General features: G+C 47.6%; 1 protein-coding gene across 1 annotated transcript in view; it reads right to left on the bottom strand.

The window, feature by feature from the left end:
• Positions 1-26,910, bottom strand: part of LOC140372273 (short transient receptor potential channel 4-like) — a 51,890-nt gene that overhangs the window by 5,536 nt on the left and 19,444 nt on the right. Inside the window, exons 4-8 of the mRNA XM_072459467.1 lie at positions 25,434-25,573; positions 22,228-22,541; positions 17,490-17,685; positions 13,327-13,521; positions 13,211-13,252 (exon numbers count right to left, since the gene is read on the bottom strand). Of these exons, the coding sequence (XP_072315568.1) occupies positions 13,211-13,252; positions 13,327-13,521; positions 17,490-17,685; positions 22,228-22,541; positions 25,434-25,573 (887 nt within the window). The remainder of the gene's footprint in view (positions 1-13,210; positions 13,253-13,326; positions 13,522-17,489; positions 17,686-22,227; positions 22,542-25,433; positions 25,574-26,910) is intronic.

Here is a 26,910-nt window from a genome sequence, read left to right as displayed (position 1 = left end):
GTCACAATCGTCACACACGTCACAAACGTCACAAACGTCACAAACGTCACAATCGTCACACACGTCACAAACGTCACAAACGTCACACACGACACACACGTCACACACGTCACAAACGTCACAAACGTCACAAACGTCACACACGTCACACACGTCACAAACGTCACAATCGTCACACACGTCACAAACGTCACACACGTCACAAACGTCACGAACGTCACAATCGTCACACACGTCACGTCACACACGTCACAAACGTCACAAACGTCACATACGTCACACACGTCACACACGTCACAAACGTCACAATCGTCACAAACGTCACAATCGTCACAAACGTGACACACGTCACACACGTCACAAACGTCACAATCGTCACAAACGTCACAAACGTCACACACGTCACACACGTAACAAACGTCACAAACGTCACACACGTCACACACGTCACAAACGTCACAAACGTCACAAACGTCACACACGTCACAAACGTCACAAACGTCACACACGTCACACACGTCACAAACGTCACAATCGTCACACACGTCACAAACGTCACACACGTCACAAACGTCACAAACGTCACACACGTCACACACGTCACACACGTCACAAACGTCACAAACGTCACAATCGTCACAATCGTCACAAACGTCACAATCGTCACACACGTCACAAACGTCACAAACGTCACAAACGTCACAATCGTCACAAACGTCACAATCGTCACAAACGTCACAAACGTCACAATCGTCACAAACGTCACAATCGTCACAAACGTCACACACGTCACACACGTCACAAACGTCACAATCGTCACACACGTCACAAACGTCACAAACGTCGCAAACGTCACAAACGTCACAATCGTCGCACACGTCACAAACGTCACAAACGTCACAAACGTCACAAACGTCACAATCGTCGCACACGTCACAAACGTCACAAACGTCACAATCGTCACAAACGTCACAATCGTCACACACGTCACAAACGTCACAAACGTCACAAACGTCACAATCGTCACAAACGTCACAATCGTCACACACGTCACAAACGTCACAAACGTCACACACGTGACACACGTCACACACGTCACACACGTCACACACGTCACAAACGTCACACACGTCACACACGTCACAAACGTCACAAACGTCACAAACGTCACACACGTCACACACGTCACAAACGTCACAAACGTCACACACGTCACACACGTCACAAACGTCACAATCGTCACACACGTCACAAACGTCACACACGTCACAAACGTCACAAACGTCACACACGTCACACACGTCACAAACGTCACAATCGTCACACACGTCACACACGTCACACACGTCACACACGTCAAAAAGGTCACAATCGTCACACACGTCACAAACGTCACAAACGTCGCAAACGTCACAAACGTCACAATCGTCGCACACGTCACAAACGTCACAAACGTCACAAACGTCACAATCGTCGCACACGTCACAAACGTCACAAACGTCACAATCGTCACAAACGTCACAATCGTCACACACGTCACAAACGTCACAAACGTCACAAACGTCACAATCGTCACAAACGTCACAATCGTCACACACGTCACAAACGTCACAAACGTCACACACGTGACACACGTCACACACGTCACAAACGTCACAAACGTCACAAACGTCACACACGTCACACACGTCACAAACGTCACAAACGTCACACACGTCACACACGTCACAAACGTCACAATCGTCACACACGTCACAAACGTCACACACGTCACAAACGTCACAAACGTCACACACGTCACACACGTCACACACGTCACAAACGTCACAAACGTCACAATCGTCGCACACGTCACAAACGTCACAAACGTCACAATCGTCACAAACGTCACAATCGTCACACACGTCACAAACGTCACAAACGTCACAATCGTCACAAACGTCACAATCGTCACACACGTCACAAACGTCACAAACGTCACACACGACACACACGTCACACACGTCACACACGTCACACACGTCACAAACGTCACAAACGTCACAAACGTCACACACGTCACACACGTCACAAACGTCACAAACGTCACACACGTCACACACGTCACAAACGTCACAATCGTCACAAACGTCACAATCGTCACACACGTCACAAACGTCACAAACGTCACAAACGTCACAATCGTCACACACGTCACAAACGTCACAAACGTCACACACGACACACACGTCACACACGTCACAAACGTCACAAACGTCACAAACGTCACACACGTCACACACGTCACAAACGTCACAATCGTCACACACGTCACAAACGTCACACACGTCACAAACGTCACGAACGTCACAATCGTCACACACGTCACGTCACACACGTCACAAACGTCACAAACGTCACATACGTCACACACGTCACACACGTCACAAACGTCACAATCGTCACAAACGTCACAATCGTCACAAACGTGACACACGTCACACACGTCACAAACGTCACAATCGTCACAAACGTCACAAACGTCACACACGTCACACACGTAACAAACGTCACAAACGTCACACACGTCACACACGTCACAAACGTCACAAACGTCACAAACGTCACACACGTCACAAACGTCACAAACGTCACACACGTCACACACGTCACAAACGTCACAATCGTCACACACGTCACAAACGTCACACACGTCACAAACGTCACAAACGTCACACACGTCACACACGTCACACACGTCACAAACGTCACAAACGTCACAATCGTCGCACACGTCACAAACGTCACAAACGTCACAATCGTCACAAACGTCACAATCGTCACACACGTCACAAACGTCACAAACGTCACAAACGTCACAATCGTCACAAACGTCACAATCGTCACAAACGTCACACACGTCACACACGTCACAAACGTCACAATCGTCACACACGTCACACACGTCACACACGTCACACACGTCAAAAAGGTCACAATCGTCACACACGTCACAAACGTCACAAACGTCGCAAACGTCACAAACGTCACAATCGTCGCACACGTCACAAACGTCACAAACGTCACAAACGTCACAAACGTCACAATCGTCGCACACGTCACAAACGTCACAAACGTCACAATCGTCACAAACGTCACAATCGTCACACACGTCACAAACGTCACAAACGTCACAAACGTCACAATCGTCACAAACGTCACAATCGTCACACACGTCACAAACGTCACAAACGTCACACACGTGACACACGTCACACACGTCACACACGTCACACACGTCACAAACGTCACAAACGTAACAAACGTCACACACGTCACACACGTCACAAACGTCACAAACGTCACACACGTCACACACGTCACAAACGTCACAATCGTCACACACGTCACAAACGTCACACACGTCACAAACGTCACAAACGTCACACACGTCACACACGTCACACACGTCACAAACGTCACAAACGTCACAATCGTCGCACACGTCACAAACGTCACAAACGTCACAATCGTCACAAACGTCACAATCGTCACACACGTCACAAACGTCACAAACGTCACAATCGTCACAAACGTCACAATCGTCACACACGTCACAAACGTCACAAACGTCACACACGACACACACGTCACACACGTCACACACGTCACACACGTCACAAACGTCACAAACGTCACAAACGTCACACACGTCACACACGTCACAAACGTCACAAACGTCACACACGTCACACACGTCACAAACGTCACAATCGTCACAAACGTCACAATCGTCACACACGTCACAAACGTCACAAACGTCACAAACGTCACAATCGTCACACACGTCACAAACGTCACAAACGTCACACACGACACACACGTCACACACGTCACACACGTCACAAACGTCACAAACGTCACAAACGTCACACACGTCACACACGTCACAAACGTCACAAACGTCACACACGTCACACACGTCACAAACGTCACAATCGTCACAAACGTCACAATCGTCACACACGTCACAAACGTCACAAACGTCACAATCGTCACACACGTCACAAACGTCACAAACGTCACACACGACACACACGTCACACACGTCACACACGTCACAAACGTCACAAACGTCACAAACGTCACACACGTCACACACGTCACAAACGTCACAATCGTCACACACGTCACAAACGTCACACACGTCACAAACGTCACGAACGTCACAATCGTCACACACGTCACGTCACACACGTCACAAACGTCACAAACGTCACATACGTCACACACGTCACACACGTCACAAACGTCACAATCGTCACAAACGTCACAATCGTCACAAACGTGACACACGTCACACACGTCACAAACGTCACAATCGTCACAAACGTCACAAACGTCACACACGTCACACACGTAACAAACGTCACAAACGTCACACACGTCACACACGTCACAAACGTCACAAACGTCACAATCGTCACAAACGTCACAATCGTCACACACGTCACAAACGTCACAAACGTCACAATCGTCACACACGTCACAAACGTCACAAACGTCACACACGACACACACGTCACACACGTCACACACGTCACAAACGTCACAAACGTCACAAACGTCACACACGTCACACACGTCACAAACGTCACAATCGTCACACACGTCACAAACGTCACACACGTCACAAACGTCACGAACGTCACAATCGTCACACACGTCACAAACGTCACAAACGTCACATACGTCACACACGTCACACACGTCACAAACGTCACAATCGTCACAAACGTCACAATCGTCACAAACGTGACACACGTCACACACGTCACAAACGTCACAATCGTCACAAACGTCACAAACGTCACACACGTCACACACGTAACAAACGTCACAAACGTCACACACGTCACACACGTCACAAACGTCACAAACGTCACAAACGTCACACACGTCACAAACGTCACAAACGTCACACACGTCACACACGTCACAAACGTCACAATCGTCACACACGTCACAAACGTCACACACGTCACAAACGTCACAAACGTCACACACGTCACACACGTCACACACGTCACAAACGTCACAAACGTCACAATCGTCGCACACGTCACAAACGTCACAAACGTCACAATCGTCACAAACGTCACAATCGTCACACACGTCACAAACGTCACAAACGTCACAAACGTCACAATCGTCACAAACGTCACAATCGTCACACACGTCACAAACGTCACAAACGTCACACACGACACACACGTCACACACGTCACACACGTCACACACGTCACAAACGTCACAAACGTCACAAACGTCACACACGTCACACACGTCACAAACGTCACAAACGTCACACACGTCACACACGTCACAAACGTCACAATCGTCACAAACGTCACAATCGTCACACACGTCACAAACGTCACAAACGTCACAAACGTCACAATCGTCACACACGTCACAAACGTCACAAACGTCACACACGACACACACGTCACACACGTCACACACGTCACAAACGTCACAAACGTCACAAACGTCACACACGTCACACACGTCACAAACGTCACAATCGTCACACACGTCACAAACGTCACACACGTCACAAACGTCACGAACGTCACAATCGTCACACACGTCACGTCACACACGTCACAAACGTCACAAACGTCACATACGTCACACACGTCACACACGTCACAAACGTCACAATCGTCACAAACGTCACAATCGTCACAAACGTGACACACGTCACACACGTCACAAACGTCACAATCGTCACAAACGTCACAAACGTCACACACGTCATACACGTAACAAACGTCACAAACGTCACACACATCACAAACGTCAAAATCGTCACAAACGTCACACACGTCACAATCGTCACACACGTTACACACGTCACAAACGTCACAAACGTCACAATCGTCACAAACGTCACAATCGTCACAAACGTGACACACGTCACACACGTCACAAACGTTACAATCGTTACAAACGTCACACACGTCACACACGTCACAAACGTCACAAACGTCACAAACGTCACACACGTCACAAACGTCACAAACGTCACACACGTCACACACGTCACAAACGTCACAATCGTCACACACGTCACAAACGTCACACACGTCACAAACGTCACAATCGTCACAAACGTCACAATCGTCACACACGTCACAAACGTCACAAACGTCACACACGACACACACGTCACACACGTCACACACGTCACACACGTCACAAACGTCACAAACGTCACAAACGTCACACACGTCACACACGTCACAAACGTCACAAACGTCACACACGTCACACACGTCACAAACGTCACAATCGTCACAAACGTCACAATCGTCACACACGTCACAAACGTCACAAACGTCACAAACGTCACAATCGTCACACACGTCACAAACGTCACAAACGTCACACACGACACACACGTCACACACGTCACACACGTCACAAACGTCACAAACGTCACAAACGTCACACACGTCACACACGTCACAAACGTCACAATCGTCACACACGTCACAAACGTCACACACGTCACAAACGTCACGAACGTCACAATCGTCACACACGTCACGTCACACACGTCACAAACGTCACAAACGTCACATACGTCACACACGTCACACACGTCACAAACGTCACAATCGTCACAAACGTCACAATCGTCACAAACGTGACACACGTCACACACGTCACAAACGTCACAATCGTCACAAACGTCACAAACGTCACAAACGTCACACACGTCACACACGTAACAAACGTCACAAACGTCACACACATCACAAACGTCAAAATCGTCACAAACGTCACACACGTCACAATCGTCACACACGTTACACACGTCACAAACGTCACAAACGTCACAATCGTCACAAACGTCACAATCGTCACAAACGTGACACACGTCACACACGTCACAAACGTCACAATCGTTACAAACGTCACAAACGTCACACACGTCACACACGTCACAAACGTCACAAACGTCACACACGTCACACACGTCACACACGTCACAAACGTCACAAACGTCACAAACGTCACAAACGTCACAAACGTCACACACGTCACATATGTCACACACGTCACAAACGTCACAAACGTCACACACGTCACAAACGTCACAAACGTCACAAACGTCACACACGACACACACGTCACACACGTCACACACGTCACAAACGTCACAAACGTCACAAACGTCACACACGTCACACACGTCACAAACGTCACAATCGTCACACACGTCACAAACGTCACACACGTCACAAACGTCACGAACGTCACAATCGTCACACACGTCACGTCACACACGTCACAAACGTCACAAACGTCACATACGTCACACACGTCACACACGTCACAAACGTCACAATCGTCACAAACGTCACAATCGTCACAAACGTGACACACGTCACACACGTCACAAACGTCACAATCGTCACAAACGTCACAAACGTCACAAACGTCACACACGTCACACACGTAACAAACGTCACAAACGTCACACACATCACAAACGTCAAAATCGTCACAAACGTCACACACTTCACAATCGTCACACACGTTACAAACGTCACAAACGTCACAATCGTCACAAACGTCACAATCGTCACAAACGTGACACACGTCACACACGTCACAAACGTCACAATCGTTACAAACGTCACAAACGTCACACACGTCACACACGTCACAAACGTCACAAACGTCACACACGTCACACACGTCACACACGTCACAAACGTCACAAACGTCACAAACGTCACAAACGTCACACACGTCACATACGTCACACACGTCACAAACGTCACAAACGTCACACACGTCACAAACGTCACAAACGTCACAAACGTCACAAACGTCACAAACGTCACAAACGTCACAATCGTCACAAACGTCACAATCGTCACAAACGTCACACACGTCACACACGTCACAAACGTCACAAACGTCACAAACGTCACAAACGTCACAAACGTCACACACGTCACACACGTCACGTCACACACGTCACAAACGTCACAAACGTCACACACGTCACAAACGTCACAAACGTCACACACGTCACAAACGTCACACACGTCACACACGTCACAAACGTCACACACGTCACAAACGTCACACACGTCACAAACGTCACAAACGTCACACACGTCACACACGTCACAAACGTCACACACGTCACACACGTCAAAAACGTCACAATCGTCACACACGTCACAAATGTCACACACGTCACAAACGTCACAAACGTCACAATCGTCACAAACGTCACAAACGTCACAAACGTCACAATCGTCACAAACGTCACAATCGTCACACACGTCACACACGTCACAAACGTCACAAACGTCACAATCGTCACAAACGTCACAATCGTCACACACGTCACAAACGTCACAAACGTCACAAACGTCACAAACGTCACACACGTCACACACGTCACAAACGTCACAAACGTCACAAACGTCACACACGTCACACACGTCACAAACGTCACAAACGTCACACACGTCACACACGTCACAAACGTCACAATCGTCACACACGTCACAAACGTCACACACGTCACAAACGTCACAAACGTCACACACGTCACACACGTCACAAACGTCACAATCGTCACACACGTCACACACGTCACACACGTCAAAAAGGTCACAATCGTCGCACACGTCACAAACGTCACAAACGTCACAAACGTCACAAACGTCACAATCGTCGCACACGTCACAAACGTCACAAACGTCACAATCGTCACAAACGTCACAATCGTCACACACGTCACAAACGTCACAAACGTCACAAACGTCACAATCGTCACAAACGTCACAATCGTCACACACGTCACAAACGTCACAAACGTCAAACACGTCACACACGTCACACACGTCACACACGTCACACACGTCACAAACGTAACAAACGTAACAAACGTCACACACGTCACACACGTCACAAACGTCACAAACGTCACACACGTCACACACGTCACAAACGTCACAATCGTCACACACGTCACAAACGTCACACACGTCACAAACGTCACGAACGTCACAATCGTCACACACGTCACGTCACACACGTCACAAACGTCACATACGTCACACACGTCACACACGTCACAAACGTCACAATCGTCACAAACGTCACAATCGTCACAAACGTGACACACGTGACACACGTCACAAACGTCACAATCGTCACAAACGTCACAAACGTCACAAACGTCAGACACGTCACACACGTAACAAACGTCACAAACGTCACACACGTCACACACGTCACAAACGTCACAAACGTCACAAACGTCACACACGTCACAAACGTCACAAACGTCACACACGTCACACACGTCACAAACGTCACAATCGTCACACACGTCACACACGTCACACACGTCACAAACGTCACAAACGTCACAATCGTCGCACACGTCACAAACGTCACAAACGTCACAATCGTCACAAACGTCACAATCGTCACACACGTCACAAACGTCACAAACGTCACAAACGTCACAATCGTCACAAACGTCACAATCGTCACAATCGTCACAATCGTCACAAACGTCACAATCGTCACAATCGTCACAATCGTCACAAACGTCACAATCGTCACACACGTCACAAACGTCACAAACGTCACAAACGTCACAATCGTCACAAACGTCACACACGTCACAAACGTGACAAACGTCACACACGTCACACACGTCACACACGTCACAAACGTCACAAACGTCACAATCGTCGCACACGTCACAAACGTCACAAACGTCACAATCGTCACAAACGTCACAATCGTCACACACGTCACAAACGTCACAAACGTCACAAACGTCACAATCGTCACAAACGTCACAATCGTCACACACGTCACAAACGTCACAAACGTCACACACGACACACACGTCACACACGTCACACACGTCACACACGTCACAAACGTCACAAACGTCACAAACGTCACACACGTCACAAACGTCACAAACGTCACACACGTCACACACGTCACAAACGTCACAATCGTCACAAACGTCACAATCGTCACACACGTCACAAACGTCACAAACGTCACAATCGTCACACACGTCACAAACGTCACAAACGTCACACACGACACACACGTCACACACGTCACACACGTCACAAACGTCACAAACGTCACAAACGTCACACACGTCACACACGTCACAAACGTCACAATCGTCACACACGTCACAAACGTCACACACGTCACAAACGTCACGAACGTCACAATCGTCACACACGTCACGTCACACACGTCACAAACGTCACAAACGTCACATACGTCACACACGTCACACACGTCACAAACGTCACAATCGTCACAAACGTCACAATCGTCACAAACGTGACACACGTCACACACGTCACAAACGTCACAATCGTCACAAACGTCACAAACGTCACAAACGTCACACACGTCACACACGTAACAAACGTCACAAACGTCACACACGTCACAATCGTCACACACGTTACACACGTCACAAACGTCACAAACGTCACAATCGTCACAAACGTCACAATCGTCACAAACGTGACACACGTCACACACGTCACAAACGTCACAAACGTCACAAACGTCACACACGTCACAAACGTTACAATCGTTACAAACGTCACAAACGTCACACACGTCACACACGTCACAAACGTCACAAACGTCACACACGTCACACACGTCACACACGTCACAAACGTCACAAACGTCACAAACGTCACAAACGTCACAAACGTCACACACGTCACATACGTCACACACGTCACAAACGTCACAAACGTCACACACGTCACAAACGTCACAAACGTCACAAACGTCACAATCGTCACAAACGTCACAAACGTCACAAACGTCACAATCGTCACAAACGTCACAATCGTCACAAACGTCACACACGTCACACACGTCACAAACGTCACAAACGTCACAAACGTCACAAACGTCACACACGTCACACACGTCACACACGTCACGTCACACACGTCACAAACGTCACAAACGTCACACACGTCACAAACGTCACAATCGTCACAAACGTCACAATCGTCACAAACGTCACAATCGTCACAAACGTCACAAACGTCACACACGTCACACACGTCACAAACGTCACAAACGTCACACACGTCACAAACGTCACAAACGTCACACACGTCACACACGTCACAAACGTCACAATTGTCACACACGTCACAAACGTCACACACGTCACAAACGTCACAAACGTCACACACGTCACACACGTCAAAAAGATCACAATCGTCACACACGTCACAAACGTCACAAACGTCACAATCGTCGCACACGTCACAAACGTCACAAACGTCACAATCGTCACAAACGTCACAATCGTCACACACGTCACAAACGTCACAAACGTCACAAACGTCACAAACGTCACAATCGTCACAAACGTCACAATCGTCACACACGTCACAAACGTCACAAACGTCACACACGACACACACGTCACACACGTCACACACGTCACACACGTCACAAACGTCACAAACGTCACAAACGTCACACACGTCACACACGTCACAAACGTCACAAACGTCACACACGTCACACACGTCACAAACGTCACAATCGTCACACACGTCACAAACGTCACACACGTCACAAACGTCACGAACGTCACAATCGTCACACACGTCACGTCACACACGTCACAAACGTCACAAACGTCACATACGTCACAATCGTCACAAACGTGACACACGTCACACACGTCACAAACGTCACAATCGTCACAAACGTCACAAACGTCACAAACGTCACACACGTCACACACGTAACAAACGTCACAAACGTCACACACATCACAAACGTCAAAATCGTCACAAACTTCACAGACGTCACACACGTCACAATCGTCACACACGTTACACACGTCACAAACGTTACAATCGTTACAAACGTCACAAACGTCACACACGTCACACACGTCACAAACGTCACAAACGTCACACACGTCACACACGTCACACACGTCACAAACGTCACAAACGTCACAAACGTCACAAACGTCACAAACGTCACACACGTCACATACGTCACACACGTCACAAACGTCACAAACGTCACACACGTCACAAACGTCACAAACGTCACAAACGTCACAATCGTCACAAACGTCACAAACGTCACAAACGTCACAATCGTCACAAACGTCACAATCGTCACAAACGTCACACACGTCACACACGTCACAAACGTCACAAACGTCACAAACGTCACAAACGTCACAAACGTCACACACGTCACACACGTCACGTCACACACGTCACTAACGTCACAAACGTCACACACGTCACAAACGTCACAATCGTCACAAACGTCACAATCGTCACAAACGTCACAATCGTCACAAACGTCACAAACGTCACAAACGTCACAAACGTCACACACGTCACAAACGTCACAAACGTCACAAACGTGACACACGTCACACACGTCACAATCGTCACAAACGTCACAAACGTCACAAACGTCACAAACGTCACACACGTCACAAACGTCACAAACGTCACAAACGTGACACACGTCACACACGTCACAATCGTCACAAACGTCACAAACGTCACACACTTCACAATCGTCACAATCGTCACAAACGTCACACACGTCACAATCGTCACAAACGTCACAATCGTCACAAACGTCACACACGTCACACACGTCACAAACGTCACAAACGTCACAAACGTCACAAACGTCACAAACGTCACAATCGTCACAAACGTCACACACGTCACACACGTCACAAACGTCACAAACGTCACAAACGTCACACACGTCACACACGTCACAAACGTCACAATCGTCACAAACGTCACAATCGTCACAAACGTCACACACGTCACACACGTCACAAACGTCACAAACGTCACACACGTCACAAACGTCACAAACGTCACCAACGTCACACACGTCAAACACGTCACACACGTCACAAACGTCACAATCGTCACAATCGTCACAAATGTCACAATCGTCACAATCGTCACAAACGTCACAAACGTCACACACGTCACACACGTCACAAACGTCACACACGTCACAAACGTCACAAACGTCACACACGTCACAAACACTCTAAACATCATAAACATCATTAACATCATAAACATCATAAACATGTTCATACCTGATATTCATGATGAGATCTGACGTTTTCAGCCGCACGAAACTACAAAAACAACACACAGAATGACCTTTGACCATCGTGTTGTTTGAGAATAGTGACCGTTGCAGGTGACGCACCCCGAGGTTCTCGAAGGTGTCCAGCCGGGTCCCGTGGGGCCTCTTGCACACGTGGGTCCTGAACCAGGCCATCAGGTGGCACAGCGACTTGGGACTGGGAACGATGTTGAACGGAGAAGGTAAAGTTCCACCTTCCTCAAAGTAACTGATCCATAATTTGGTCCGAGCAAATTTCCACTCTTTGTCGGCGTGATCCTGGAACAGAAGGAACATAAAGAAATATAAGTATTTACAGAAAACATTAAATTATATGTTTATGTAAGTATATGTATGTGTAAGTATATGTATGTGTAAGTATATGTTTATGTAAGTATATGTATGTGTAAGTATATGTATGTGTAAGTATATGACAAATGTGAGCGTTTATTATGGGCAAGTCAAAGCATCGTCTTTCTGAAATATCCAAAAGTTGAATATTTTCAGTGGTAAATACAATATACAAAAGCAACAAATGTATTACTTAAGTTATTTACAGAAAATATAAGAAATATGATTTAATTATAAGGTAGTTTCGATCAGACATTTTCTGTTTATTTATCTATAAGCAATTTTGTATTTATTCCCAATAAAACAATAAACAACAAAAGAATAAAAGAAAATATAGTTCATGAAAAATATAACAAAAAGTCTGGAATATACATATGTTTATAATATTTTGGCAAACGGTTAAATCCTTATCACAAAATTCTGTTCCTTCTTTAATAAATTAAATTATTAAAGATTCAATTGGCCTGACAGAAGCTACAAAGTAACGATGGCATTTTAAATATCTAGAGTCTGAATTTAGACCAGGACATAGTACTACATAGTACTACATAATACTATCACTGGATTAACCCCTGCTGCACATCATGTGATGTATGTTAGAGCGCCCCCTGCTGCACATGATGTGATACTGTATGTTAGAGCGCCCCCTGCTGCACATCATGTGATACTGTATGTTAGAGCGCCCCCTGCTGCACATGATGTGATACTGTATGTTAGAGCGCCCCCTGCTGCACATGATGTGATGTATGTTAGAGCGCCCCCTGCTGCACATGATGTGATGTATGTTAGAGCGTCCCCTGCTGCACATGATGTGATACTGTATGTTAGAGCGCCCCCTGCTGCACATGATGTGATGTATGTTAGAGCGCCCCCTGCTGCACATGATGTGATACTGTATGTTAGAGCGCTCCCTGCTGCACATGATGTGATGTATGTTAGAGCGCCCCCTGCTGCACATGATGTGATGTATGTTAGAGCGTCCCCTGCTGCACATGATGTGATACTGTATGTTAGAGCGCCCCCTGCTGCACATGATGTGATACTGTATGTTAGAGCGCCCCCTGCTGCACATGATGTGATGTATGTTAGAGCGCCCCCTGCTGCACATGATGTGATACTGTATGTTAGAGCGCCCCCTGCTGCACATGATGTGATACTGTATGTTAGAGCGCCCCCTGCTGCACATGATGTGATACTGTATGTTAGAGCGCCCCCTGCTGCACATCATGTGATACTGTATGTTAGAGCGCCCCCTGCTGCACATGATGTGATACTGTATGTTAGAGCGCCCCCTGCTGCACATGATGTGATGTATGTTAGAGCGCCCCCTGCTGCACATGATGTGATGTATGTTAGAGCGTCCCCTGCTGCACATGATGTGATACTGTATGTTAGAGCGCCCCCTGCTGCACATGATGTGATGTATGTTAGAGCGCCCCCTGCTGCACATGATGTGATACTGTATGTTAGAGCGCTCCCTGCTGCACATGATGTGATGTATGTTAGAGCGCCCCCTGCTGCACATGATGTGATACTGTATGTTAGAGCGCTCCCTGCTGCACATCATGTGATGTATGTTAGAGCGCCCCCTGCTGCACATGATGTGATACTGTATGTTAGAGCGCCCCCTGCTGCACATGATGTGATGTATGTTAGAGCGCCCCCTGCTGCACATCATGTGATACTGTATGTTAGAGCGCCCCCTGCTGCACATGATGTGATACTGTATGTTAGAGCGCCCCCTGCTGCACATCATGTGATACTGTATGTTAGAGCGCCCCCTGCTGCACATGATGTGATACTGTATGTTAGAGCGCCCCCTGCTGCACATCATGTGATACTGTATGTTAGAGCGCCCCCTGCTGCACATGATGTGATACTGTATGTTAGAGCGCCCCCTGCTGCACATGATGTGATGTATGTTAGAGCGCCCCCTGCTGCACATGATGTGATACTGTATGTTAGAGCGCCCCCTGCTGCACATCATGTGATACTGTATGTTAGAGCGCCCCCTGCTGCACATGATGTGATACTGTATGTTAGAGCGCCCCCTGCTGCACATCATGTGATACTGTATGTTAGAGCGTCCCCTGCTGCACATGATGTGATACTGTATGTTAGAGCGCCCCCTGCTGCACATGATGTGATACTGTATGTTAGAGCGCCCCCTGCTGCACATGATGTGATGTATGTTAGAGCGTCCCCTGCTGCACATGATGTGATACTGTATGTTAGCGCGCCCCCTGCTGCACATCATGTGATACTGTATGTTAGAGCGCCCCCTGCTGCACATGATGTGATGTATGTTAGAGCGCCCCCTGCTGCACATGATGTGATACTGTATGTTAGAGCGCCCCCTGCTGCACATGATGTGATGTATGTTAGAGCGCCCCCTGCTGCACATGATGTGATACTGTATGTTAGAGCGCCCCCTGCTGCACATGATGTGATACTGTATGTTAGAGCGCCCCCTGCTGCACATGATGTGATGTATGTTAGAGCGTCCCCTGCTGCACATGATGTGATACTGTATGTTAGAGCGCCCCCTGCTGCACATGATGTGATACTGTATGTTAGAGCGCCCCCTGCTGCACATGATGTGATACTGTATGTTAGAGCGCCCCCTGCTGCACATGATGTGATGTATGTTAGAGCGCCCCCTGCTGCACATGATGTGATACTGTATGTTAGAGCGCCCCCTGCTGCACATGATGTGATACTGTATGTTAGAGCGCCCCCTGCTGCACATGATGTGATACTGTATGTTAGAGCGCCCCCTGCTGCACATGATGTGATACTGTATGTTAGAGCGCCCCCTGCTGCAGATGTGTTCATTTTTCAACTGGATTTTCATTCCATTCAACAAAACTGTTAATTTAAAATTGTTAATGAATAAAACAAAATTAACTCTCTCTCGACAAACACAAGATGTCAAGACGTCATAAAGGCGCTGGCCCCGCTGGCAGCCACGTGCAACGCTCCGCTATTTTTCACAATTTTTTCACACTTATTGTGCTTTATCTATTGTATTTTTGTAAATATTTTTCTACTTTACTTGTTCGATCGGGACACGCGCTGGAACCGCTTTAATTCAACTTGTTTTTCGACTTTGTTCGGCTGGATTGAGTGTTTTCGTCGTGCCGTCTTTCCTTCTGCTGCTGTCAAGACTGTATAACAAATACTGTCATACCCATGTGCAATACTGTCATACCCATGTGCAATACTGTCATACCCATGTGCAATACTGACATACCCATGTGCAATACTGACTTGACCATGTGCAATTACTGTCGTACTCACACGCAATAATGTCACATTCATGTGCATATAACTGATGATTTTTTTTTTATTTTACCATTATTATTAGTATTATTTTGTCTTACGCTGTTTTTATTTTATCTTTATTTTTCCCTTCCATTCCTCATTAATAAATGAGAGCTTTTGTTTATAAAAGTTCTTCTATTAATTGTTTTTTTTAAACTTCCTATAAGTGATCTGTCCTTTTCCTCTGGATCTACTGCGATGCAACAATAAAATTTCCCCATGTGTGACAATGAAGAAATATCTTATCTTATTCTTTAGAAATACATGTACATTTATTCGTCTTTATGGTGCAGCTCTAAGGTGCAGCTCTAAGGTGTAGCTCTAAGGTGCAGCTCTAAGGTGTAGCTCTAAGGTGCAGCTCTAAGGTGCAGCTCTAAAGTGCAGCTCTAAGGTGCAGCTCTAAGGTGCAGCTCTAAGGTGCAGCTCTAAAGTGCAGCTCTAAAGTGCAGCTCTAAAGTGCAGCTCTCAGTATATGGTCTGAAGGGCCCTCAGTATATGGTCTGAAGGGCCCTCAGTATATGGTCTGAAGGGCCCTCAGTATATGGTCTGAAGGGCCCTCAGTAGGTGCTCACGGCGATGTGCTGGTAGGAGTTGTTCATCATGGCGATGAGCATGTTGAGCAGAACCACCAGAGAGATGATGTTGTAGGTCCCGAACATGGTGCTGCCCACGAACTCTGTGAACTCGTGCTCCGGCTTCACGTTGGTCACGTACAGAGAGATCAGGCCGAAGATGGACCAGAACAAGGACTGCAGCGTCTCAAAGAGCCTGGGGTGAAGAGCAAGAGAGACATGAGGCATGAACGTGTCAAACAACAGAAGGAGTTTTAAACATGTCTTTGAACGCATTAGATCCTGACTTTTCATTGGTTAAACAGCGTCATGTGATCACTTGCCAACCAAAACAGAGAGGTGCAGCGCTAGGCAAGCTGTGATGCTAACTCACTCAGGAGTCTCTAAAAGTGTGGACAGAGGTGAAGAAGGAGAGAGGAGGAGGAAGACAAGAGGAGGAGGAGGATGAGAGGAGGAGGAGGACGAGAGGAGAATGAGGAGGAAGAGGAGGACGAGAGGCGGAGGAGGAGGACGAGAGGAGGAGGAAGAGGATGAGAGGAGGAGGAGAGGAAGAGGAGGAGGAAGAGAGGAAGAGGAGCAGAGGAGGAGGAGAGGAAGAGGAGGAGAGGAGAAGGAGGTGGAGGACAAGAGGACAAGGAGGAGAGGAGGAGAAGGATTCACACATCACTAATGTTCCTTGTGCAGAACATGAATAATAAAGTCCATGATGTGGCTTTAGGAGGTGACAGCTCCAGGAGGAGGTTATTACAGCTCGATTGCTTCTTTTTTAGACTAGTTTGTGAGTGGACAGGAAGTTAGAGTGTGAAACTGGTCAAACTCATGAGGCACCGGGAGCATACGTGTGCTGTCCTTGACCACTCGGCCACCGGGCAGCACAGTTATAATGTGAGCAACACCTTGTGGTCAAATGTGTGAACTGATGATGGTCACTCGACAAGGGCGTCGCCTCGACACATGGAAGGTCCTGTTCAAACAGCATCCTGCATCATTCAAGACTCGTGCTTCAGGTCAAACGGAACAACACAAACACACTTTTGAATCAATAGTCTCAAAGTGGATGTGGAACAAACAGTTGTTTTCAACCTGGTGAAGTGGGCCTCAAACCAACGTCACCCATTTATTTATGTGCAATTTGAAGCCATCCTTTTCTTTGTCATGTCAGACACAAGTTTGACTGTTCCCAGTTACAGCTGATGCACATGCCTGATGCCGCCTGATGGTGGCGCAAACTGTGACACCGGAGCACGGCGTTATTACATGTTACACACACTTTGTGATTCAGATGCACGTCCAGTCCAACAGCTCCACACTGGTCACTGCTCACACCAGGTCCAGTCTCACAGCTCCACACTGGTCACTGCTCACTGCTCACACCAGGTCCAGTCTCACAGCTCCACACTGCTCACACTGCTCACACCAGGTCCAGTCTAACAGCTCCACACTGGTCACTGCTCACACCAGGTCCAGTCTAACAGCTCCACACTGGTCACTGCTCACACCAGGTCCAGTCTCACAGCTCCACACTGGACACTGCTCACACCAGGTCTAGTCTCACAGCTCCACACTGCTCACACCAGGTCCAGTCTCACAGCTCCACACTGCTCACACCAGGTCCAGTCTCACAGCTCCACACTGCTCACACCAGGTCCAGTCTCACAGCTCCACACTGCTCACACCAGGTCCAGTCTCACAGCTCCACACTGGTCACTGCTTACACCAAGTCCAGTCTCACAGCTCCACACTGCTCACACCAGGTCCAGTCTCACAGCTCCACACAGCTCACACTGCTCACACCAGGTCCAGTCTCACAGCTCCACACTGGTCACTGCTCACACCAGGTCCAGTCTCACAGCTCCACACTGGTCACTGCTCACTGCTCACACATGGTCCAGTCTCAAAGCTCCACACTGGTCACACCAGGTCCAGTCTCACAGCTCCACACTGCTCACACTGCTCACACCAGGTCCAGTCTAACAGCTCCACACTGGTCACTGCTCACACCAGGTCCAGTCTAACAGCTCCACACTGGTCACTGCTCACACCAGGTCCAGTCTCACAGCTCCACACTGGTCACTGCTCACACCAGGTCCAGTCTCACAGCTCCACACTGGTCACACCAGGTCCAGTCTAACAGCTCCACACTGGTCACTGCTCACACCAGGTCCAGTCTAACAGCTCCACACTGGTCACTGCTCACACCAGGTCCAGTCTCATAGCTCCACACTGGTCACTGCTCACACCAGGTCCAGTCTCACAGCTTCACACAGCTCACACTGCTCACACCAGGTCCAGTCTCACAGCTCCACACTGGTCACTGCTCACACCAGGTCCAGTCTAACAGCTCCACACTGGTCACTGCTCACACCAGGTCCAGTCTCACAGCTTCACACAGCTCACACTGCTCACACCAGGTCCAGTCTCACAGCTCCACACTGCTCACACTGCTCACACCAGGTCCAGTCTCACAGCTCCACACTGCTCACACCAGGTCCAGTCTCACAGCTCCACACTGGTCACTGCTCACACCAGGTCCAGTCTAACAGCTCCACACTGCTCACACCAGGTCCAGTCTCACAGCTCCACACTGGTCACTGCTCACACCAGGTCCAGTCTCACAGCTCCACACAGCTCACACTGCTCACACCAGGTCCAGTCTCACAGCTCCACACTGGTCACTGCTCACACCAGGTCCAGTCTCACAGCTCCACACTGCTCACACTGCTCACACCAGGTCCAGTGTCACAGCTCCACACTGGTCACTGCTCACACCAGGTCCAGTCTCACAGCTCCACACTGCTCACACCAGGTCCAGTCTCACAGCTCCACACTGCTCACACCAGGTCCAGTCTCACAGCTCCACACTGCTCACACCAGGTCCAGTCTCACAGCTCCACACTGGTCACTGCTTACACCAAGTCCAGTCTCACAGCTCCACACTGCTCACACCAGGTCCAGTCTCACAGCTCCACACTGCTCACACTGCTCACACCAGGTCCAGTCTAACAGCTCCACACTGGTCACTGCTCACACCAGGTCCAGTCTAACAGCTCCACACTGGTCACTGCTCACACCAGGTCCAGTCTCACAGCTCCACACTGCTCACACCAGGTCCAGTCTAACAGCTCCACACTGGTCACTGCTCACACCAGGTCCAGTCTCACAGCTCCACACTGCTCACACTGCTCACACCAGGTCCAGTCTCACAGCTCCACACTGCTCACACCAGGTCCAGTCTCACAGCTCCACACTGGTCACTGCTCACACCAGGTCCAGTCTCACAGCTCCACACAGCTCACACTGCTCACACCAGGTCCAGTCTCACAGCTCCACACTGGTCACTGCTCACACCAGGTCCAGTCTCACAGCTCCACACTGCTCACACTGCTCACACCAGGTCCAGTGTCACAGCTCCACACTGGTCACTGCTCACACCAGGTCCAGTCTCACAGCTCCACACTGCTCACACCAGGTCCAGTCTCACAGCTCCACACTGCTCACACCAGGTCCAGTCTCACAGCTCCACACTGCTCACACCAGGTCCAGTCTCACAGCTCCACACTGGTCACTGCTCACACCAGGTCCAGTCTAACAGCTCCACACTGGTCACTGCTCACACCAGGTCCAGTCTCACAGCTCCACACTGCTCACACCAGGTCCAGTCTCACAGCTCCACACTGCTCACACCAGGTCCAGTCTCACAGCTCCACACTGCTCACACCAGGTCCAGTCTCACAGCTCCACACTGGTCACTGCTCACACCAGGTCCAGTCTAACAGCTCCACACTGGTCACTGCTCACACCAGGTCCAGTTTCACAGCTCCACACTGGTCACTGCTCACACCAGGTCCAGTCTCACAGCTCCACACTGGTCACTGCTCACACCAGGTCCAGTTTCACAGCTCCACACTGGTCACTGCTCACACCAGGTCCAGTCTCACAGCTCCACACTGGTCACTGCTCACACCAGGTCCAGTCTCACAGCTCCACACTGCTCACACTGCTCACACCAGGTCCAGTCTCACAGCTCCACACTGCTCACACCAGGTCCAGTCTCACAGCTCCACACTGGTCACTGCTCACACCAGGTCCAGTCTCACAGCTCCACACTGCTCACACTGCTCACACCAGGTCCAGTCTCACAGCTCCACACTGCTTACACCAGGTCCAGTCTAACAGCTCCACACTGCTCACACTGCTCACACCAGGTCCAGTCTCACAGCTCCACACTGCTCACACCAGGTCCAGTCTCACAGCTCCACACTGCTCACACCAGGTCCAGTCTCACAGCTCCACACTGGTCACTGCTCACACCAGGTCCAGTCTCACAGCTCCACACTGCTCACACTGCTCACACCAGGTCCAGTCTCACAGCTCCACACTGCTTACACCAGGTCCAGTCTAACAGCTCCACACTGCTCACACTGCTCACACCAGGTCCAGTCTCACAGCTCCACACTGCTTACACCAGGTCCAGTCTAACAGCTCCACACTGCTCACACTGCTCACACCAGCAGCTGTCACTGTCTTCAACTACACATGACCAGAGAAACAGTCTAAGCACCATCTAAACCCCATGTAGAGTATTTAATAGTGGGTGCTGCCTGTTACTTACAGATTATTTGAATTAATAAACCAATATACTGCCCAGCTAGTTTTTAGACTTAGTGGTCAGAATAAAGCTATGAGATGAGCGCAGTCTTCATGCAAGTCACTATCACACTACACGCTCAGCACTGACGTGGAGAAGGCGTTGTTCTGCTCTTTACAGCGGATGCCCTTGCAGCCGTCCTTGCCCGCGCTCTCGTAGTAGAAGTAGAGCTGGTTGAGTCCATTGGCGAAGGCGAGGAGCACCAGACAGTAGATGAAGAGGAACTTGAGGATGTCCAGGAGCATTCGCCCCAGGGAGATCTGCAGCGGTCCCAGGTGAGAGTTAGCGGTGAAGAGAGCGATGAGACGAAGGGAGCTGAAGATGTTGGCGATGGCAAACAGAGCCTCAGCTACAAGAGTCGGATGCCACATCTCCCACGAGTCACGAGACTTCTTACCACTGTACTACAGGACACAGAAAGCATCCAAAAGTCAGGTCCGAAAGTCAGGACCAGAATCACAAAAGGTTTATTGTCAATGAACAGAGTTGAAGTAGATTGCATCTTACATTTAAACAATATTAGTTTTTACTTAATGTATTTATTTAACAACACAATTATTTTTCAGTTTTCACTAAACATTTCGCCTATTTGTCCCTAAGTTTAGAATGCTACTTCCTGGTAGGACATATGTGACCTCACTAGAGGTCATCGCTGGGTTTTTGATGACGTCACAACATTCTCCAGGTAAATAATATTCAGTCCAGATGGAGACGGCTAAAATGAATATCATTGAGAGGCAGTTTTTTGCTATGAAGTGAATGCATCTAGTCACTAATACAAATCATACGATAAAAAAAAATTGTGAATTCATCTTTTAGATATTTCATGGCAAAATACTATTTAATCAATTCTGGCTCTTGCACCATCTGAGATGACATCACATTCTGAACTGTTTCCTAGCAACCATACTATAAACAGGAGTCAAAATCCATATAAATTACACAATATATTTCACAAACAATGATGCAAAACATAAATACAACACCTTTAATTTGTTAAATAATCGTGTGAACTGTAAGAAAAGTCAGTTAAGTGTAAATTGTCTTTATGGTCCAGTCCCAACGCTCGAGGACGAGTCGCTGAAGTGTGCACTTGTGTGGAGCGATGCTGCAGCGCTACTGCCTTAGCAACTTAGCAGCGCGAGCTAACAGGAAATGTCTTCAGTTAAACTGATTATATTTTATCAAATAAGTAAATAAATCTGTGACTTTAACAACACTGTAAAAATGTTAAGACTGTTCCCATTTGCCCCTTCTTGAACCACGACCTTGACGTGGAGGAGGGGCTTAAAGCCCCTGGTAGGGTCTCCCAAGGCAAACAGGTCCTAGGTGACTGGTCAGACCAAGAGCGGTTCAGAAGCCTCTTAAGACAAGTGCTACAAGAAGGCCAGTTACGTGGCCTGGCCAATCCTGGAGCCAGGCCTGGGGCGGGTGCTCAGCTGCGAGTGTCTTTCCCCACGGGGCCCAGCCCGAACGAGCAACGTGGGGCCATCCTCCCATCCACCCACCACCTGTGGGAGGATCCATAAGGGGCGTAACCATCTCGGCCCTCAGTGTCTGCAGCTCATCCATATTGTTCAAATACTTTGTTCAGCTTCATCTCCACGCGGTCACATTCATATTGGTTGAATCGAACCTGTCGCTCTCATTTCCGCTCTCAGTAACATCATGTCATGCATCATACACATCATAAGACTGCTGCACAGTTATCTCCTCACCTCCTTCCAGCCAGGCGGAGGCCTGAGGTTCCACGATGGGGCAGCTGAACACTGTCCTGCCGCGAGGGAAGGGCTGTGATTGGTGCGACATGTTGTGGTTGTTATAGCTTGTGATGCGGGCTGAGCCGTCAGCTCTGGCTGTTTGGATCCTGTAGCATTACCTGTCTTGTGTTTTCCCTGTTAACTCATTCCTAGTTTGTCTTTTTAACAATTATTTGGTTCAAAACGTGATTTTAAAGCAAACTTCTGCTGCTGCAGAGTGAGTGCATCTGTCTTGCTCGTCACCATAAGTGGAAGTCTTCTATATATATTTCAGACCTTAAGCAGTACAGTATGTGTGTTAGCCTCCCAAGACAGCACTACTTGACGTCTTTGGGAACATCAGGGGGTGACAGGGGTTAAGTGGGGCAGAATGCGGGGAATTCTAGATTCTAGGGTGGCTCCCAGAGGTTGGGCCAAAACACTGAGGTAGCCGAGATAAAGGAGCTCTTGAGACGCCAGTAGAAAGAACCCCTGAGAACTCATTCTCAGGTTCCTGGTGTGCAGGGGATGAACATGATCTGGAAATGTTATCTTGAGCTATGAGGCCAATCCAGATCTGCCTGACACTGGGTAGTGTCCAGCTCACTACCCACTGTCCTTGTAGAGGTTATGCAGGTGTCTGCCTGTGTGCAGTCAACATCTACTAAGGTGGGTCGTGTCTGGGTTGGAGGGAAGAGGGCAGCTCATACCCGGGTGATACAATAATGTTAGTCACTACCTTTTGTTCAGAACAGTTCTCCAACGGAATTGTACAGTTTGAACCACAAAAGGCTCATATCCTTTCATTTTGAGTTACGATATAGATCAGTCGAAGCAACCATTATGCGGAGTCTCACAAGACAAGATGGTGGTTCATCCAACATGGCTGTGCTGGTTCCTGGTACCATAGCGCTGGTCTCCTTGCAACAAGTTCCACCACTGTCGGTGCAGAAGTAACCCAGGTCATTCTGTCGACATCTGTGCCCTTCAGGATGTGGTGAAGCTGTGTTTCAGCTTCTGTTACCAGCTGCCATGATGACTCAAATACACAATGGGTACAACCATCAAAGAGTGGAGAGGATCCTGGCACGGCGTGCATGGTGCTACTGGCACGGAATGTCAAAGGCTGTTGGTTCTCAAAGTTTGCACATTGCACGACTTGTTTCGCACCTTGCCCACGTCTTGTAGGCATGATTGTGTTCTTGCCAGCCTCAATCCTCTATGTGTACAACACAACACTACATCAGTCCACTGGGGAAGTCTTTATTCGGCCCGGAGCCTAGGTTTTACCAGCCTTGTTGTTTGGACATCCTGTCTTCCAGAGTCGAGCCTTGAAACTGTGAAAATATTATTTTGTTTAATGTAACCCAAAAATTGGAGCTTGTGGGTAAAATAAATATAGATTTAATCTTGCTTCCACTAGCGCTGCCACAAGACCAAGCTCCAGAGCATCTTTTAGTTATAAAGCTGATATTTTATATTGTGACATCCCAAGTGTATGTATTCATTGTAGAATTTGACATTTGGTCTTAACTGTTGAGGCCACATGTGCAGTACCTTTGCATAGGCCACGATCTTTAGTGAGATCGTTGCCAAATACAGAGAGTTCATGATGAAGTCCATCAGGTTCCACCAGTCGTCCACATAGTCCTCTAAGCCACTGTCCCACATCTGCTTGATCTCGGTCCAGATGAAGCCTGCAAACCAAACCATTTACATTTTAAAAAGATGAATATAAATATTGGACACATTTACAATGAAGGTGTTTATTTTAATTTTGCCCCATCCCGGCCCCATATAACAAACATTTGAACATATGTCAGTGTTTTCCTCTTTTTAACCATCTGTAAAACTGGTTTGTACATTATTGTGAACATAGGATTAAGTATTTTGAAACCAAGTCATCAAAACACTGTTTTGCACTAAAAATGAACAAAAGAACAATTTCTATTAACCTCTATATACCTCCATTAGTTGTAGGATATCAAATTTGATAAAATGTTCTACCTCTAACAACTATTAATTACAGATAGAAAAGTCCACTTATAATGAAAACCTTAAAGGACAAAGATGATGCATTATTTGTATTGTTATAAACCTTTAAACATAAGCTTGAATACTTTTAGTTTGGCATCTCACGTTTTAAATATCTACTGTTTAACCTGAGACTAGCTGCATTTTGGTGCCATCTACTGGCTGAAGAGGGATGTTACATCAGCAGTTTAACTGATCGTGATGTGGGAGAAATCACAGTCTAAAAAGATTCTCAGAGCCACGTTACACATTATTATATTAGATTTAAATAAAATCCTCCTGACCATGTGATATGTCAGTGTGAGTTTTGTATATTAAAACAATTAAAACAAGACTCAAATTGGATGCATCAGTTTTTTGTATTATTTTCTTTAATAATGTGGAGAAGCTAAGGATCTTAAACATCAAATATGTTATGTACAGCCAGGAAATGATTGAGTTATCAGCTATAACAATGGTGGCATTATTCAATCAGAAAAGCATCACATTTTAACTGTCACAAGATTCATCCCTGATAAAGATGACGAGGTTCAGCTTTTGTGGATTTTCTGTTTCTTTCTTTCAGTCAAACAAAGTGTGACGATTTCAGATGGAGGCGGGGCTTATATCACGCCATGGGATTTATTCTTATAGAATAAAGATGCATCAATACCACTTTTTTGAGTCAATACTGTGTACCAGGTTTATTCTTACAGGGCGTAAATCTAATTCAAGCATTTATATAATACAGCCAACTTTATCACTCCAGAATACAGGGTCTGTTTTCATTTCCACCAGGATCACTGTAGTTAGAAATACTTCTAGTATTCTACGTCAGTACGTTTTAGTAGTACGTAGTACTACTTTATAGAGCTAAATATGCAACAGCGGGAGCATCTTTTATCTTTATAGTGAGTTTTGAGTCAACTCAAGAGTCATAAATGTTTTCAAAGTTTATGTGCATCACAGATTTTAACCTTTTTAAATCCAGGCTAAAAACCTATTTATTCAGACTTTTAAC

This window comes from Eucyclogobius newberryi, unplaced genomic scaffold, assembly GCF_026437365.1.
Source record: "Eucyclogobius newberryi isolate DKJ021-1_F unplaced genomic scaffold, fEucNew1.0.hap1 SCAF_10, whole genome shotgun sequence".
NCBI lineage: Eukaryota > Metazoa > Chordata > Actinopteri > Gobiiformes > Gobiidae > Eucyclogobius > Eucyclogobius newberryi.
The sequence above is the reverse complement of the archived record's forward strand: the minus strand, read 5'-3'. Positions and strand labels throughout refer to the sequence as shown.